Source organism: Setaria viridis, chromosome 1, assembly GCF_005286985.2.
Source record: "Setaria viridis chromosome 1, Setaria_viridis_v4.0, whole genome shotgun sequence".
Classification (NCBI taxonomy): domain Eukaryota; kingdom Viridiplantae; phylum Streptophyta; class Magnoliopsida; order Poales; family Poaceae; genus Setaria; species Setaria viridis.
In genome coordinates, this window is record NC_048263.2 from 7,246,735 (window position 1) to 7,264,703 (window position 17,969).

The following is a 17,969-nucleotide window of genomic DNA, read 5'->3' on the forward strand; positions in this document are numbered from 1 at the left end:
TGCTTGCCCCCGTACCAATCTCCGCACGCCCACCCCCGCCGCCGCCTTCCATCGCCGCTGACACTGGATGCCCTTGCCACCTCCACCACCGCGGCGGGCGGCGCCCTCGCCATCCCGCCCACCCACCGCGACCACCGCCGGACTGGCAAGCTCCCCAACGGTAACCACCTTCTTGCCCCTCCCGCCGCCGCTGTCGGCTACACCGCCCCCGCCCCAGCATCGCCCAACCACCCTCCAGCACCACCCGGCCGGCGGCGCCCCCGCCGCCGCGCCTCACTGCCCCTGCGCCCGCCACCTCCGTCGGGCCGACCTACCGCCACCGGCCTTCTCTCTAGGGCCACCGTGAGCACCCACCCGGAAAACCCGAACCCCTAACCCCGACGCCCCTAATCTCGTCAGAATTTGGACAAAGTTGGAGGAAAAAAAAAGGAAAATGACGTGCAGATGGGGAGGAAGAAAAAATTAGGTGAGAAAGAGCTATATTTTACCCAAGTGAGCTATAACTTTTCCCTAGTTTTACTTAAAAAAAGAAGAAGAAAGAAACAGCAGTACCATGAATAAGTTTAACTTCGCTAGTTTCTCCGACTTCAACGAAAACATGCTTAAGCATATGCACGGTAGGGTGATTTTTTCCAACTTAATATAGTAGTTTTTTTTGGCAATTCTTTGCTTTATTTAGGGCGCGTTTGGTGCGGTTCCACACAGAATGACTCCGGCTCCTGCTGCACTGTGTTGTTTCCCCTGTAGCAAAGAAAAAGGACTCCAGCTCCCCTCGTGTTTTGTCCCCCCTCCACTCGAGCTGGTGGAGCTGGGTTGGAATGGCTCCCGCGACTCTGTCACATTGGCGCGCAGCGCTGGAGCTGGAGCCGGCAGGAGCCGCGCCAAACGCGCTCTTGCTGACGCCATCAGTAATCCACAAGAATTAACAAAGAAAAAAAATATGTAAACGTAAAAAATTTCGGCCAGGATAACTAAAATTGGTAGGTGGGCATAGATTCATTTTTGACAAATTTAGGTAGAATTTTTTTCCCCGACAGGCTCGGACAATCATGCAGATATGAGCTGGTGATCAGTTTTCTGGCCCTGATGGCCCTGACAGTGATGACCACCCATGCTGAGGCTGACGAACGGGCCAATGGCCATGCTGCACGCGCACATAGACACACCCGTCGTGGTGCTCCTCGTGCTCCTGCGCCCGCCAACTTGGATGGGAATGGGATTGGAAACCCGAGTTGATGCGAGCCCGCCGTTGATTTCGCCCGCCCAGGCCCTACTCGCTCGAAACCAAACAGCAAACCCTGGAGTGGCCTCTGCTTGTTTGCTCCGATCCAAGATATCTCTGGCGCGCACGCGTAACGCGTGACCGGCGGCAGGTCCAGGGATCAGGCGAACGAAACCCCGGGCGTGAAATTGCATAATCACAGCCGTAAACCACTTCAGGTTTGATGTTATCCCCATAAATTATTTTGTTGAAAATACATACTCACCTACTTAATTTTATTGAAAATATCCACCGTGTGCAAAATTAATCGAATCAACCCATTCTCACCGAGATAGAGCCCCTACAAGCCGAGGTAGTATAACCAAACTCGCCAAAAATATTTGGACTAGGTTTGTATTGATTTTTTAAAAAACAATAGTGAAACACGGTGTGACAGTTTAGTCTCTCATTAGCAATTTCTTTTTTATGAAATCTTTAAAAAATATCGAGATTATACTCCTAAAAGTATCTAATTTATGTCACATTAATGAATCGTTATTTTTTGAAAACGTCTCGAATCGGTTTAGAAAAAAGACATATGTATGCGTTTTTGTGCTTTGAAAACCCGTTCGAATTTAAGTAGGTCAGTGTCGGCCCAGCAGAGTGCTTTCACCGCTATCATTTTAGAAATTTATAATTCTTCTGTTTTACTGGACGGAATTTTAACGAATTAGGTTTCTACTTTGCGCATAGGTGGATATTTACAACAAAATTAAGTAGATGAGTGGGTATTTGCAACAAAATAATTTAGGGGGTGGTGTCAAACTCCAAGCGATTTATAGGGCGTCGCTGTGGAAACAACCAGAAGCATGCGCGTGATATCGGGACATGCGAGATGCGACGTGCTTCCACCGTACACAGCGCGTGGGGCACGCGCGATGGAACAGGCGGTGCTAGAGGTCGCCGTTGATGTTTACTTTGTCGTACACTTTGATGGTGCAGATAAAAGCATGGGGGTATTTTGGATATATCTGATCAGATGCTGGATGGCTGTGAAAATCAGCACTACTCGAGATGGAAGGCGTGGCAAGAGAATATGGCCTGCAGTTGGTTGCGAACAGTGCCCGCCAGTGTCGTTGGTGTCTCGCACAGATCGCCCTGGTACAAACGTTAACCACACGGTAAAGATACATGCCGCTTCCGTGTAGAAAAGTGTGCTGTACAGCAAGTTCAAAAGAAAGAAGGTGTTCATCACTGGCCTGGCCATATTGCAAAGAGTCATGACTACGAATTAGAGATTTGGAGAACAGCTAGCACGTCCCCACGAAGAGCGCGCCGATCGATGTCACCGACTCACCGTCACTGCTGGAGAAAGCGCCTCAGTACCAGTTGCATGAACGCGGCCGCTCCGGGCCGGCGCGCGTCGAGCAGTGCCGGCACGAAAGCCGCTGCCTGCAAGGCGCGCTGCAACACGTGCATACCTGGGCGATCGAAGAAGTGGTGCCTCGGCGAGACGCATTCGGTCCAGGAGGGGCACGCAAATCCAAAGGTTCTGATAATGTTGAACCTGTCGAGGAACAGAATCTCCGGTGAGCTTCCGCCGGAGATCCATGAGATGATGTGCCCCGGCTTCCGGGCGGAGGTGGCCACGCTCGGCGGCGTCCGGCCGGCACCGCAACATCGTGCGCCTGCTGGGCTTCGCGTCGGGCGCGGAGAAGAACCTGCTGCTGTACGAGTAGATGCCGGCCGGCGGGGTCCTTCACGGCGCGCACGCTGCGCTACTAGCGTCACGAGTGCCCGCCGAGGATCCTGCAACGCGACGTCAAGTCGATCGAGCAGCATCCTGCTGGACGCGGAGATGGGAGGCGTACGTCGCCGACTTCGGCCACGCTAATTTCCTCAGCCGCGGCGCATCCGGCACCGGGGCGGTGGCGGCGGAGTGTGTCTCGGCCCTCGCCGGCTCGCGGCATTACCATGCATCATGCAACCACAAGCGATGACACCTACTTCCATGTGGTGGTGTACGTGCAGATTACGCGTACACGCTGCGGGTGGACGAGAGGAAGACGGACTTGTACAGCTTCTCGGCGTGGTGCTGCTGAAGCTCGTCACGGGGCGCCGCCCACTCGGCGACTTCGGCGACGAGATCGGCCTCGTCAACTGGGCCCGAACCGCCGTGAAGAGGCCATCGGACGCCATGGCGTTGCTGCCCGTGGCCGACCCGCGCTGCTGCCGCCATAGCCGGCCGGCCTGATAGCGGGCCTATTCAGGGTGGGCATACCGTGCGTCTGCAAGAGCAACCATGCGCGTCCTAGCATGCGCGAGGTCGTGCACGTCCTCCCCAGCTTCGAACCAGTTGCCGACCCAGCCAGCTAAAACTCTACTCTATCCTCTGCAACTAACGGTAGATAAAATCCGAAATAGAACATATGCTTGAACAAGCAGCACCAGTCAGTCTGAGCAAACAGCATCCGCGTTCCAAAAACAAACGCACAAAATTTTAGGCTTCAGCGCACAAGGATCGCAACAAAAGGAATACATCCTTTAGCTCGAGAGAAAAAAAAAACAAGGCTCAGATCTAACTATATCACAACCGGTGGCGGCTACATTCATAAATGCCTGGTATATCTCTGCTGTTCTGAAACAAAGGCTATCATTGCTTCTGAATCACTCACATCACACGTGCAGTTATGATACAACAGCCCTCAGGCGATCAAAAACATGAAGTTACAGAGTCGACGTGGCTCAATTTACCGCCTGCGCATGCCCCTCCCGCCACGGCCTCGCATTGCACCTCCTCCACGACCAGCCATTGCACCAGCTGCAGCATCACCTTGTGCGCTCTCAGACTAGAGCATCCCACGATTTATAGAAAGAAAAGGAGCCAATAAGTAAATTATATGAAGAATCGATTGCTTCAAACAAAACATAGAGAAACTGTTTGGAAAGCATTCAAAATAGATGGCAAATATCTAATAACTTAGCAACGATCTGAATTCAACGACAACAGGCCATAAGTCACAAGAAGACAAATGCTATGCCCTTAATGAGCATGAAAGATCATGCGAGGTTAGAACATGTGCCATCTCAAGCTGCAAAATGACGGACCAATATCTAAAGATTACAAGGTGCAAATCATTTATCCAGCAATAAAGTGAACTGCGATCACCATATCTACAACAAATCATTTCTATGACCATTTCTTGCTTATACTGATTTGAATCTCTCTAGTAGAGGAGATGCATTTAATTAAATTAATATTTCGCATATGAAGGGACGTGCATTGCCACAGGATGATGAGTCCCAACAACACTCAAGAAACAAAAGAAAGGGAATATAAGTTGTGTTTTTTACATAACGCCATAATGGACAGTGGACATTTGCAAGTCTCCTTACCTTTGGGTTTTTCACTGTTTCGTCGACGCTAAGGATAAGGCAGGAAGCTTCTGTTGCGGCATTTATAGCATTGATCTGAACAACATTGCATTCCGGATGTTAAAACATTTCAAATTAAGAATACATGCATATTTAAATGCAAATGAATAAAACCAAATGTCTAATTACCTTAACAACAGCAGGCTCCCACACAAAGTTAGCAAAGGAATCAGCAATTCCACCAGTGTTTATGTCTACACCATAATTAGCACCATCACCTGATACAAATGAACCGTGAATCAGACATCAGTAAAACAGATAGCTTTGTTGCATCACAATTTTACTGACATGTATAAAAGCATACACTGAGCTCGACATAAAGCTTAAGGGAACCAACCAGATGCATGTTTCTGCCTGAGCTTGTTGAGCACATCAGTTGCGTCAAATCCAGCATTATCACAAAGTTGTCGTGGAATAACCTGCAGGATGATTTTATTTCAAATTCAGAATACATAATATGAAATAAGTTGTCAAAATAAAAAAACCATCATCACTGTAGCTCTTCCTGACAATACCAAATGCAACAGTTAGAAGATAACCTACAAATCCATAGCTAGTGCTGGACCGACATGAAACCATGCACATTTTCTTGATTTTAGGAAAACTGAAAACCTTACATTCAAAGTATTCTTAATGAGAATAAAAAGGAAAAGAAGAACATCTTGCATCTGTTTCCTCCAGTTATTTGTTTTTTTTCCTTAAACGGCTTGCCAACAACTACAGTACAGTCTTTTAAAAATTTAATCCTTTTGTCCTTGCCTTCATGGCAAATGGACTTTTAACCAAATCAACAAGAGGTTGCAATACCACACAATCATTGTGGAGTTAACAAAAGAGATTTCTTGCTTTAGTTGTTAAAATTCAAGTGCAGTATAATAAAAGCACATCTCCAAAACAATCAAGGAAACAAAAGTACAGATCGGATATACGTACCTCAAGGGCTTTAGCAAACGAATTTACAAAGAACTGAGACTTCCCAGCAATGGTTCGTGCATGCTGTCTGAGATACTTGCTTATTTCCATCTGCAAAAAACATAAAAGGTCAGCCCAAAGTTATGCAGAAGGCTGAATGATTCATCTTGACAAGCTGAGCACTAGACATACATCAATTGCACCACCACCCGGCACGACTGTAGAGTTCTTAAGAGCTCTCCTAACAATCATGATGGCATCATGGAGACTTCGTTCAGCTTCCTCAATGAACTAGCACAGGATCAAAGAAATTTAAGCACGTTCATTTAAGTTTGTCACAAATAGGTATTGAGATGTGTGTCAATAGAAAACCTGGTCTGCACCACCACGGAGGACAATAGTTGCTGTCTGACCAGAAGGGCAGCCACTAAATATGTTGAATCTTTCATTGCCCACTTGTTTTTCCTCAAATACCTCACAAGAACCAAGTACCTTTTTAAAAAAAAGATGATCTAATCAGCTTGCAATTTACACCAGGCAACTGATATTAGCCCTCAATGTCCAGTTGACAAACCATCAAAAACAGGTGGTTCAACATATAATGAGCACCTTTAAAAAAATGATACTTTACCTCATCAATGACATTATTTACAGAAGTTTGAACGGTTCCACCAGTTGCTGCAGCCACTCGTTGCAGGTCCTCTTCAGTGACACGACCGGCACAGAAAATGTCTCGGTCTGCAAAATACTGCGTAGGACCAAAATATCTTAGATGGGATGCAGAAGTAAATGGCAGAAAAGCAGGACAATTTCAATAAGAAATGCCAGGGTACCTGTGTTGCCAGATCACCAATAGCTAACCGAGACAGAACTATCTTTGCTCCGCTTTTCACACATTTATCCAGTTTGTCATAAATAATGTTCCATTCAGCATCGACAATTGATTGGTATTGCAGAGGATCTGATAATCTACAGGTATGGTGGAAACGTTTAAATATACGAAGGCATAGAGCAACACAAGTAAAAGATTGGAACACAAACTCTGTAGTGCTCAGTGAGGCTTAAGTGACTCAGTAAGAATACCTGATCTCTGCATTTTCTTTCTCAGATTTCAATTCTAGTTCAATGTTCAACAAAAGAATCTTTGGATTTAGGAACTTCTTTGGTTGCTGCTCAAATCCAGCATATGAAAATGTCTTCTTGAATGCCACACCATTCACCAGAAATGAATCTCTCATGGTACCTCCAGGAACCTAAGATACATCACAACATCAAGCTTTAATGTCTCATGCCTAGCATGCAAAAGACCCTGAGAGCGTACAAGAATTAAGAGTGCATTATATGATTGTCCTGTACCCCATGTATGTCCTTTCTACAGCTCAAAACTACATTTCTTCCAGATGAAAACAAAAGGCTTTTACTTGGTTACGTAGTGAATCGATCCTTAACACACCCGTTCTGAACTAAACAAGATATCACTGTTCAACTGAGTATAATATCACAAAAGGGAAAATAACAGGAATTACCTTTTTAATCCCAATAAGATTAAGCCTGTCATCATTGCAAATGGCAAGGACAGCATCCACAACCATAGAAGCAAAGAATTCTTTTTCACCACCAATCAGTTTTGATGAGAGTGTTGTGGCAGCACACTTGGCTAGCAATGATTTCTTCTCTTCAAGGCTTTTCCCTTCTATGCTAACTGCCAATTCTTTAACCCTTTGAATTGCCTGATAGAAATTCATGTTAATGCATAATTAACTTTTGAGAATTGCAGAGAATCAAAATGTCAGAGGTTCAAAACAAAAATGGTAGTTACAAACCATATTGCCCGCAGCCCTATAACTGCGAATTAGACTGTGGGGGTGCACTCCATCCTCAACATAAGGTTTTGCTTCCTTTAAGAATTCTCCAGCTAGAAGCACCACAGTAGTAGTTCCATCACCGACCTGAGTAAATGAAAAATTCAAGGTCGAGCATAATCCGCGTGCCCAAGTTCCATAGTCTAACAAGCATCAATCCAACACAAACTAATAAAAGCTAAAACTTATTAATCAATCAGATAGCTTTATAACTTCGTAAGAGAAACACGAGACCATATGTAAACTAAATTGTTCTCATAAGTAAAAAAGTCTGATTCTTACAAATGAAAAACCTGACCCAATCAAAAACAACAGGCAAGATTCAAACCAAAATCAGAAAGAGTTTCATCTTCTATGAATGTCAAATTTGACCATCTTAAGTACGCCATTTAGTAAGCTTGTCAACAGAGCCTCAAAAAGCTACAGATGACGCAATGAACTACTTGCACATAAGTGGAAAGAAAATGTAAATGGAATCAATTAATAATCAAGTAAAGATACAACAAAATGGGATTGAATAAAAGCTTTAACAGGTCCTTTCTTTGTGCCAAATGTGTGAAGATAACAGTGGACATATCTTAGCCAAACAGCACAGATCAGTAATTTGGCCAACAATGACTTAGATGTCTTCGCTTTTCAAATTGCATCCCATGCCTTATAGCTCAAATTCACAGCCTATCCACGACTAAATTATGAATTCATGAGTGATTCCCCTAAAATTGACAAATCAACCCTACTTCCATCAGATTAAATGGCAGGAAATACTGTGCAACTGATACTTCAGCGTTCTTATCTGTCTGCTAACATGGCAACTACCAATCTACCTTAGCCCAGAAATGCATCTAGTAGATCACACTGACGCGGGTTTCCACTCCAATCAATGATTTATACTGAGATGGGTACCTCGGAGTCCTGTGACTTTGCGATGTCGACGAGGATCTTGGCGGCGGGGTGCACGATGTCAAGGAGGCGCATGATGGTGGCGCCGTCGTTGGAGATGGTGACGCCGCCCTTGTCGTCGTGGATGAGCTTGTCCATGCCCCGGGGCCCCAGCGTGGTCCGCACGGTGTCCGCCACCGCCGTGCACGCGTTGATGTTGCTCACCACCTGCGCGCGCCCCTGCGACGTGTCCGTGCCCTCCTTGAGCAGGATGATCTGCGGTTGCTGCGGGACAAAAACAAACAGAAACGAGATCACGAACATCAGGATCAGCGAGCCATAGCTTGATAGCGAGCGGATTGGGTTAGGTTCGGTGGAGGTGGAGGTGGCGCTTACCATCATCGCCGCCATGGTTGGGGGCTGGGCGAAGCTAGGGTTTGGGGTGTGAGGGAGAGGAGGAGATCTGAGAGGAGGGAGGGAAAGGGTTTTGCTGTTTCGGCCGAGGAGGTTTTCTGATGGAGATGGAGATCCGGGCTGCTCCACAACAACACGACTAGTGGGCCCGCCACGGGTTTCCACCTACTTTTCATGGGCTGGTTGGCCAACTGGGCCAAAAACCAGGCCCATACTTTCCCCTTTCTAGAGGGAGTGATCATTTTTTTTCTCCCGAAAAATTTGAATCGGTTTAGCCAAGGGTTATCCTCCAAATCCCTATCCGGTCAGGCCATCGGGGAGCGTCCAGCCCTAAATAAAAAATTAAAAGAAATCACAGGGTGGGGAGCGTCTCCGTGAAGTGGGGTCCCCCGTTTCAAAATGGCATCCCGTCCGACGCGGACGAGAGGGAGAGGGAAAACCGAAGGGAGGCGGCCCGTCACGTTCCTGTGTCACCTGTGCTGCTGCAGCTGCTCCTGCTCCAATCCGCGGCGGCGGCGGCGGCCTAGCACCGGGGCGTGGCGGCGAGAGATGGAGATCGCGCGAGCTGCGGCCGGCGTCGCCTGCTCCAAGGAGCACCAGAGGATCTACGCAGAGTGGTTCGCGCTCGCCGACCCAGGTAAGGCGCACCCGCCCCCGCTCCCGCTCCCGCACTACCTCGAGAACTCGCGGAGGCTTTGATGCTTACGGTTCCGGCGGGGGGCTCTGCTGTAGATGGCGACGGCCGCGTCACGGGCGCCGACGCCACCAGCTTCTTCGTCATGTCCGGGCTCTCGCGCGCCGATCTCAAGCAGGTCAGCGCGGGGCCGCTCGGCTCTTCCTACTCCTCTTCTCCGGGCGGTTTCGCCTCGGGTTCTCGTTGCTGAATGGCTAGTGATGCTTCCCTGTTTTTGGATTTGCGTGCGAAGGTATGGGCGATCGCGGATTCCAAGCGGCAGGGGTACCTCGGATTCGCCGAGTTCGTCACTGCAATGCAGGTTCGTCCCCACTCTTGTGCATCAGTCGTAGCGTGTGCTTCTGATAACGAATGGTGTGGTCGTGCTGCTGCGCTGTGGACTGATGGTCTGAACCAAATTGCATAATGCAGCTCGTGTCTCTGGCCCAAGCGGGGAACGAGATCACCCAGGACAGTCTCAACCGGGAAGGTAGTGGGCTGTGAACTGAACTTCTCCTGTTTTCCCCCCTTATGTGAGTTATTTGGGTGTGGATGTTTGAATTGGACTGTTCATGATTGTTCCTGCAGACCTGAGCACCTTGGATCCACCTGTGATGGAAGGTGTGGATGAACTAGTGGCTGTAAGTCTGAAATCTTCGGATTCCGTGTCATTTTAATGAATTTACCCCTTGCCAACATGATATTATGATGGCTTCTTGCATTTCAGAGATCCAAGGCTGTTGTGAAGAGAGTTCACCCAGAAGACAATGGTAATGATTGTGTTTCCCTTCAGTTATAATCATGTGAGTGAATCGTCCTTTAATGCTACCTATATCTGTTCTCAGGCACCCCTCAGGTCCAAGCTTCATCCATTTATCACTGGTTTGGTTCAAAATCAGCACAGAAGGTATTAGATTGGCGAGTTGATTTGTAAAATCTTCCACAAAATCTATGGACTTTGTTTTCCGTTTGCTTTTCGTTGCAGCGCATGCCATTTTGTTTGTTGTTTGTTGTGTGCGGAGCATTGTGGTTCAGGTGTTCAGCAATCGATTGATTTTGCATTTCTTTTGGCACTCTGCAGGCGCAGATGCCTCTGACTGCTGTTACCTCTGTAATTGATGGCTTAAAAAGACTATACCTTGAAAAACTGAAGCCTTTGGAAGTCGCATACAGATTCAACGATTTTGCTTCCCCATTATTGGTAAATAATTCCATACGCTGTTTAGTTTTGCTGGAAGTTATATGTGATAATGTCAATACTTACATGTCGCCGCATTGCTTCTACCATTTTCCAGACAAGCAGTGATTTTGATGCAAAGCCAATGGTTATGCTCTTGGGTCAATATTCTACAGGGAAAACAACATTCATTAAGCATCTGCTGAAGACAAGCTACCCAGGTTCGATGCTTTATCTTATACAGCAGATTTGGAGTTTTAGCCTTATCCATACCATCTGTCTTGGAATTGATTTCCTCTGATTGCATCGAAATTAACTTTACGTGGCTGTTTTCAATTGCAGGAGCTCATGTCGGACCAGAGCCTACTACTGACAGATTCGTAGTTGTCATGGTAATACTAGCATGAATATTGTATTTTCTTTCAGGATGGATGTGGTACCTGACAGATGGTCGATACTGTAGCACGTATATTAGCAGAGTTTTCCTTATGTTGGCTAAACCAATGTTGTTGATCTTTATTATTTATTAGATTTTAAGAACCGCTAATGTCCCTAGGGTTAGCCATTATCATGAACCTGTGATTGCTGAAATAAACTTTTAATATTGAAAAAGGTAGGATTACTGTTGTGCTGTTTTGTTTACCCTTCTTTAAAACTTCCTTGAAACCATACTGCACACACGGGATATTGATCCATTCTGTAGTAGTTCAGAACAAGACTTTGCTGCTAACCTTTTGCAAATCCTATCAGTTTGCATTACCTGCTGGCTAACACTGTTACTGTATATGCATTTTTTTTCTAATTATTTCTCAGATTAGTTTCTGTTGTTTTTACTTCAGTCAGGACCAGATGGAAGGACTATTCCAGGCAATACTATTGCTGTTCAAGCTGACATGCCATTCACTGGTCTTACAACATTTGGGGGAGCATTTCTATCGAAGTTTGAATGCTCTCAGATGCCACATCCGGTAAGCTTTAATTGTGATAGTGGTACATGGAGAATGCATTCATTTCAGAAACTGAAACCTCCTTTGTTTTTCGTAGCTACTAGAGCATATCACATTTGTAGATAGTCCCGGTGTTCTCTCTGGTGAAAAGCAACGGACCCAACGCAGCTATGATTTCACTGGTGTAACTTCATGGTTTGCTGCCAAGTGTGACCTTATTCTTCTTCTGTTTGACCCTCACAAGCTTGATATAAGTGATGAGTTCAAACGTGTCATTTCATCCTTACGTGGGCATGATGACAAAATACGCGTAGTGTTGAACAAGGCAGACCAAGTTGACACTCAGCAGGTAAAGGCTTTAGTTGCAATTAATTTGTATGGCCTGTTATGCTTATGCTTTGTTTCTTTGTTGAAAATAAAATCTCATATGATGAATAATTTTCCCTCGTATTCATGCTACAGCTTATGAGAGTGTATGGTGCGCTGATGTGGTCTCTTGGAAAAGTGCTAAATACTCCTGAGGTTGTGCGTGTGTACATTGGGTAATTACTATGGCTATTCTTTGTTACTTTACGGTTTGGTGCAATTCTGGAGGTTGTACCAGTCTTATACACTTGTGATAAAAAAATGCATGCTGATGGAGATCCAAAATATATGTTTGATCTGCATTGGGATTTAGCTCATCTTGCAGCTGTCAGCAGTTGATTATTGAAGTATAAATGACATGTCTGAATCATACAAATGAATTTGTTATTGTTACATTAACTGGATTCTCACTTTCGAACTAATTTTGACACAGGTCATTCAATGATAAACCAGTGAATGAGACAGCTGTAGGCCCAATTGGAAAAGACTTGTTTGAGAGGGAGCAAGATGACCTCCTCTGTGACCTGAAAGATATTCCGAAGAAGGCTTGTGACCGCCAGGTAAGTTGAATCACTTATTCATCTGAATTCTTCATTTATGTACGGTACATTTAAATGAACACCACCATTCACTGCAGGTCAATGAGTTTGTCAAGCGCGCTAGAGCTGCCAAGATCCATGCTTACATAATTGGCCATCTGAAGAAGGAGATGCCTGCAATGATGGGAAAAGCTAAGGCTCAACAGCGACTCATAGACAACTTAGAAGACGAGTTTGCAAAGGTACTTCCAGACAACTGAATTGCCTGAATGTTTCTGTCTGAGTCTAATTTCAGCATAAGGTTTTTCCCAATAGTAATACTTATGCGCATGCATCTAAATTCAGAGCAACTGCCATTTTTCTTCTCTATTCCGTGCGACATCCATGTCTGACTGATACACACGGTCTGGTGGAACAGGTGCAGAGGGAGTACCATCTCCCCGCCGGCGACTTCCCAGACGTCGAGCACTTCAAGCAGGTGCTGGGTGGGTACAACATCGACAAGTTCGAGAAGCTCAAGCCCAAGATGGTGCAGGCGGTGGACGACATGCTCGCGTACGACATCCCGGAGCTCCTCAAGAACTTCAAGAACCCCTACGAGTGAACTGAGCTGACCTCTCGTCGGTTGTAAAAGAAGAGTACCTTGAGCCGTCACCTTCCGATGGTTGGGTACTAGCAGTCCCCCGTCGTGTCAAAACCGAGAGGATGCATGAAGATTCAGAGAGGCATAGCGCATAGGCTGTTCAGTCTCAGCGCCAGTGCTCTATGGCGCAGGATTGTAGCACCGTTACTCGTGGTGGTGTCGTCGCCGTCTTGCTGTGATACGTCTTTTCCCCCTTGTGAGTGTTACAGGTGGCGACGCGATAGCACGTTGCAATGATAAGTTTGCGACCATGTGATGTTGCTGGGCGTGGGCGGCACACGGCGCGTGAATGATGCAGCAGCGCCGCACCGCGAACCCCACGACCCGTGTGGCCGTGCCGTCGGCCGCGTTTCCCGTTTGAGTGCTGGGCAAATCGTTTGGACCTGAATGGACGGTGTCCGGCTGACTCCACACACATGATAGTGGCCTTGCCCATGAACTGGGGCCGTGTGTCCCATAGTCTCGCTCAGAACGTCCAACTTTTTTTTTAACAACAGAACTTTAAAATGAGCAGGCCGTTTTCTATAAATAAAAAACCATGCGTTTCAAATTTGTCCAGGATCAAGCATGGACTTGTAGTTTTAAACTTTTAAACACAGATTAACCTTGCTCCGCGGCCAAACTAGCTCATTTTACTCGTAGTGTGTAGACGGTCACCGACTCACTTGAACGGTCTCAGATTCAGCTCACGTTTGCTTCCACTCCGCTGAGCGCTGATCCTGTCCACAGCCACACAAGCGGGGGGTCACTAGAGGCAGGCGCGCGCGAATATGCCGCGCCCGCGCTAGTGGCGCCGCGGCTACCACCACGACACGGCACGGCGCGCACTCACCCACCCGTCGAACGAATCGCAAAAATCCCCCCGCGCCCAACCACACCGCACCACCCGTGGTCTCTGGTCTGGCGTGGGAGGGGAGAGGAGGAGAGGCGAATGCGATGCGGTGATGGCTGATGATGAGGGGAGCGGGAGAGCCAGCAGGCAGCAGGAGGCAGCCGCGGGAGGCCGGCAGCCGACCGACCCCGGGACGTGGACGTGGTGACGCGGTCGGCCGGAAATCAACCAACCAACCAGCGGACCGACGCGGCGCCCGGGTCGTGGCGGGCCCGCCGCGTCAGCCTCCGCGGCGCCGTGCCGACCAAACAGGCGGCGGGTTCTCGCGGGAGGGGGAGGGAGGAAAGGAAAGAAAGGCTACTCGGGGCAGGCCAGGCCAAACGCGGAGTCGCCGAGGACACGGTGAGGACGGCAGAGGAGAGGAGAACAGGGCAGCGAGCGCGTGGTCGGAGGCGAGGCGGAGGAGGGGAGGGGGGGATGCGGCGGTCGAGGCTGCCGCCGGTCCCGGCGCCGGCGGGGCACGGCGGGGCGGAGGTGAAGTACCGCGGGGTGAGGCGGCGGCCGTCGGGGCGGTACGCGGCCGAGATCCGGGACCCGGCGCGGAAGACCCCGATCTGGCTCGGCACCTTCGACTCCGCCGAGGCCGCCGCGCGCGCCTACGACGCCGCCGCCAGGAACATCCGCGGCGCTGCCGCGCGGACCAACTTCCCCTCCTCCGCCGCGTCCCCCGCGGTCGCACCGGTGGCGGTGGTGCCGCCTCCTCCGCAGCACCCCGTCACGGCGGCGTCGGCGGCGGCGACGTCTAGCCACAGCAGCACCGTCGAGTCCTGGAGCGGCGGCGGCGGAAGCGGCGCGCCGGGCGCCGTTACGGCGGGGTTCCTCCGCGGCGCCGCCCCGGCTGCCGAGGAGGACTGCCGCAGCTACTGCGGGTCGTCCTCCTCGGTCCTCTGCGAGGACGGCGCGTCGGGCGCCGGCGCCGGCGACGAGGCCGCCGCGCCGCCGCGGTGCTCGCCGCTGCCCTTCGATCTGAACGTGGCGGACCCGGAGGCGGCCGCCGCCGCCGACGAGATGGACTGGCGCTGCGACACGCTGCTCCACCTCTAGCCGCCGCCGCCGCCTCGGCGAACCAGCCACGAACCAACTGCAAAGCACTGCCCCCGAAATGGTACCGGATCGTGCTCGCTTCTTCGTGTTCTTGGGCTGCCTCATCCGTGGAGCAGTGCTTACTGCCGAGTGCTATCTCGATAGACATTGATAATTTTTTTTCCTGCTTCTTTTAGTCTCTTCTACCGCTGTCAAGATTCGGTAATACTTTGTGATAATGTGAATAACAATCATGTGCTCCGTCGAGAGAATCTGTTCTTGTAATCTTCCCGTGTATCTCTACCTATAGTATGGTGTCTTCTGTATCCACGGCCTCCTGCTGTAATTCCGAAGAAGACAATGGAATTAAGAGAAATTTACACAGACCTTTGCTTCTGCTGAATCCCTGTAACTTGGTAGCTCCTGGATGTTACTTATCCGTGGATTTTGAGCACAAGTTTGAAAAGTGAAACATTACTTCTAACCTGACTCAATTATGTCCCTAATTCAGTATTGCAAGAGTATCATCTTCAGTTCAAGGCATTCAGATCCTGAAAACAGATGATCTTTCCGAGACGCATAACCGGAAGGCATTCAGATCAGCAGCAGTTGCGTGCTGCAGAAATACCAGGACCTTCCTGGTACTTCGTTGCAAGCTTCATCATTTGCACGCACTAATCAGTGTCACTTGGTCAGTAGGGGCATGGAGGTTTTGAGGCTAAAACCTACACAAACTGCAATGTCCAGTGAGTCCGCTCGCTAACTCGTTGGTCACTTCACTTTATGCTGTAAGTACGGGTGCTATTGACAAAAGATGCAGTGTGCCTTCAGGAGAGGAGTTTTTTTTTTTGATAAAGGAGAGGAGGTTCAGTCAGTCAATACAGGAGCTGAAAAGGAAGTTGCAGGCTGGACGGTGCTGTTTCCATCAGATACGAGCCTATCTACGGCCCTGTGCGCTGTGGATCCAGGCTGCGATTGGGTTGATGACACGGCTGTCAGTGCTAGTGACTAGATGAGCAAATCTCCAGCGTGGCAGATAGCGTTTGCAGAGACCTTGCTTGCTTGCGCTGAATGTCTGTACTTGGTACCCTCCTCGCACAAGTTTGGAAAGTGATGAAGCACTGCTACTTGACATGATCATGTGCCTAATTCATGATTGCTGGAGTCCAAGCCCAGCTGAAAACATCCGCCTGACCTTGCTGGGGTGCATTGCAGCATCCTACCTGCAGGGCAGCCAGCCTGAGATCCATTACGATCAGCAGCTGCATCATGCACAAGTGCTGTGAGGCTCTCTCCTCTGGTGCTCCCCCGCCCTGCCGAGGGGTCGAGCCCCCACCACAAACTCAATCGCTGGAGTGGATCAGGCTAACCCAGACCGAAACTTCATTTCCCAGCTCTTCTTTTCTAGACTGGCTGAAGCTTTTGGAAGGCACGTACAACAAGTCAACAACAATATACAACAACGCCGATCCTCCGCCGCATCGGGACGAGCCGTGGTGCCTGCTCGCTCCACGGCTACTGCCTACTTGAACGACGCTCGCGGCTTGCCCGAGTAACGTCTTCGGTTCAAGGTCAGCTGAAACTGAAACACAGCTGGTCTTGCTGAGATGCATGGCGGGCGGTGGTGGTGTCCGGTCCGGTCCGGGTCGGTCCCTGGCTCCCTGGAATCGGAGCAGCGCCGGCGATTGGATGAGACAAATCTCCGATTGGTTCGCCGATGGGAACAGAGTCAGAGAGAGGAGAGGACAAGGCTAGGCAGCGAATCAGTAGTTTTGTGTGATCACGACATGGGCTGGAACCAACAGTCAGCTAGCAGGCTAGTATTATTACTTCACTCTGCTTGTAGGGGCGTTTGTATCGTTAAAGTCTTCCGTGTCGCATCAAATTTGCGGAGGCTAATTAGGAGGACTAAATATTTAATTAATTATAAAACTAATTATACAGAGGCTAATTCGTGAGACGAATCTATTGAACCTAATTAATTCATGATTAACACATGTTTACTGTAGCATCACATTGTCAAATCATGAACTAATTAGGTTTAATAGATTCGTCCCACGAATTAGCCTCCATCTGTGCAATTGGTTTTGTAATTAATCTATGTTTAATACTCCTAATTAGTATCTAAACATTCGATGCGACAGAAATTTTAGTTTGGACAAAAGAATCAAACACCCCCTTATTTTGTTTGTTTATAGAATCGTCCAAATGAATATCAAGTTTTAAGCACCACCCACATTTACCTCGAGCACAACAAATTATTGGGATCCTCATGCTATATATATGTGTATCTGCACACTGAAATTTTCAGCTATGTCTACATAAACAATGGCAGACAAACATTTATCAGTTTGAAACTGCTTGGAACAAAGGGAAAGCAACAATACCTGTTCAACCAGACATAATTAATCCTAGGATACGGATTGTTCAAGTAAAAATCCATACAACCTAGTGTCTGTTTGGTAGAGCTCCATATAGTTCTAATTCTTTATGGAAACTGAATCTCTGAGAGAAGTAATTATGTGGCTGAAAGTCATAAACTGATAGAGAATCACTTCACGGAATCAGGAGAAACTACTTTTTTCAGCTCCCAGCCTCTTAGTTCATTTAGAGAATCACTTCACAAAATCAGCAGAGAATCACTTGTCTATAAAAAACTGTTTGGCAGAGCTCCTGCTAAATTCAGCAAAGAATATCTTAGAATCTAATTGACCAGTAGAATCCCAATCGCCAAAGAAGAAATGATCACAAATCGAGGAAGCATTTCAGCTAGCACTGGATAGCTGCAGCAAATAAGTTTGTATTCGAAACATGGATGTCTAGTCCGGATCACCTAACCTAAACTGCTCGAGAGTGCATAGCTGAAAACGGCATTGTGGTCAGAAAGATTTGTACCTTCCAAGGGCCTCTTCTTGGGACAAACCATCACCTTCCTGCTGCTATCTTTTGGGCTGGGGATCGATCTTCTGCTTGTCAACCCTCATTGAGTATTAGCTGCTCTCCTTA

General features: G+C 48.3%; 3 protein-coding genes across 3 annotated transcripts; 2 read left to right on the forward strand and 1 right to left on the reverse strand.

Annotated features, from left to right (window-relative positions):
* Positions 1 to 3,780: 3,780 nt before the first annotated feature.
* On the reverse strand, positions 3,781 to 8,842 carry LOC117848548 (T-complex protein 1 subunit eta). The gene is made up of 14 exons (XM_034730000.2): positions 8,686 to 8,842; positions 8,314 to 8,574; positions 7,372 to 7,497; positions 7,075 to 7,278; positions 6,632 to 6,801; positions 6,382 to 6,517; positions 6,180 to 6,296; positions 5,921 to 6,040; positions 5,741 to 5,839; positions 5,570 to 5,659; positions 4,974 to 5,055; positions 4,766 to 4,854; positions 4,598 to 4,672; positions 3,781 to 4,050 (listed from the first exon to the last, which is right to left on the reverse strand). Exons 1-14 carry the CDS (start codon positions 8,698 to 8,700, stop codon positions 3,952 to 3,954), a joined length of 1,683 nt encoding a protein of 560 aa, XP_034585891.1. The 5' UTR covers positions 8,701 to 8,842; the 3' UTR covers positions 3,781 to 3,951.
* A 277-nt stretch (positions 8,843 to 9,119) lies between these two features.
* Positions 9,120 to 13,299, forward strand: LOC117848540 (EH domain-containing protein 1). Its single transcript, XM_034729988.2, has 16 exons — positions 9,120 to 9,340; positions 9,436 to 9,515; positions 9,630 to 9,698; positions 9,809 to 9,866; positions 9,965 to 10,017; positions 10,104 to 10,146; positions 10,222 to 10,283; positions 10,458 to 10,577; positions 10,672 to 10,774; positions 10,896 to 10,945; positions 11,393 to 11,521; positions 11,598 to 11,849; positions 11,963 to 12,042; positions 12,300 to 12,426; positions 12,504 to 12,647; positions 12,824 to 13,299. The coding sequence occupies exons 1-16, from the start codon at positions 9,253 to 9,255 to the stop codon at positions 13,007 to 13,009; spliced, it is 1,644 nt and encodes a 547-aa protein (XP_034585879.1). The 5' UTR covers positions 9,120 to 9,252; the 3' UTR covers positions 13,010 to 13,299.
* Positions 13,300 to 13,710: 411 nt separating this feature from the next.
* Positions 13,711 to 15,347, forward strand: LOC117848558 (uncharacterized). Its single transcript, XM_034730010.2, has one exon. The coding sequence runs from the start codon at positions 14,358 to 14,360 to the stop codon at positions 14,982 to 14,984; it is 627 nt and encodes a 208-aa protein (XP_034585901.1). The 5' UTR covers positions 13,711 to 14,357; the 3' UTR covers positions 14,985 to 15,347.
* The last annotated feature ends 2,622 nt before the right edge of the window (positions 15,348 to 17,969 follow it).

What these genes read in the sequence shown, in the direction of transcription:
- LOC117848558 (XM_034730010.2), top strand. Translation starts at nt 14,358, where the DNA reads ATGCGGCGGTCGAGGCTGCCGCCGGTCCCGGCGCCGGCGGGGCACGGC.
- LOC117848548 (XM_034730000.2), bottom strand. An exon ending in ATCTTATTGGGATTAAAAAG is followed by an intron (nt 6,802 to 7,074) that starts GTAATTCCTGTT and finishes GATGTATCTTAG; the next exon opens with GTTCCTGGAGGTACCATGAG. An exon ending in AAACAGTGAAAAACCCAAAG is followed by an intron (nt 4,051 to 4,597) that starts GTAAGGAGACTT and finishes GGGATGCTCTAG; the next exon opens with TCTGAGAGCGCACAAGGTGA.
- LOC117848540 (XM_034729988.2), top strand. Translation starts at nt 9,253, where the DNA reads ATGGAGATCGCGCGAGCTGCGGCCGGCGTCGCCTGCTCCAAGGAGCAC. An exon ending in GTTCAAAATCAGCACAGAAG is followed by an intron (nt 10,284 to 10,457) that starts GTATTAGATTGG and finishes GGCACTCTGCAG; the next exon opens with GCGCAGATGCCTCTGACTGC. An exon ending in GCTGAAGACAAGCTACCCAG is followed by an intron (nt 10,775 to 10,895) that starts GTTCGATGCTTT and finishes TTTCAATTGCAG; the next exon opens with GAGCTCATGTCGGACCAGAG.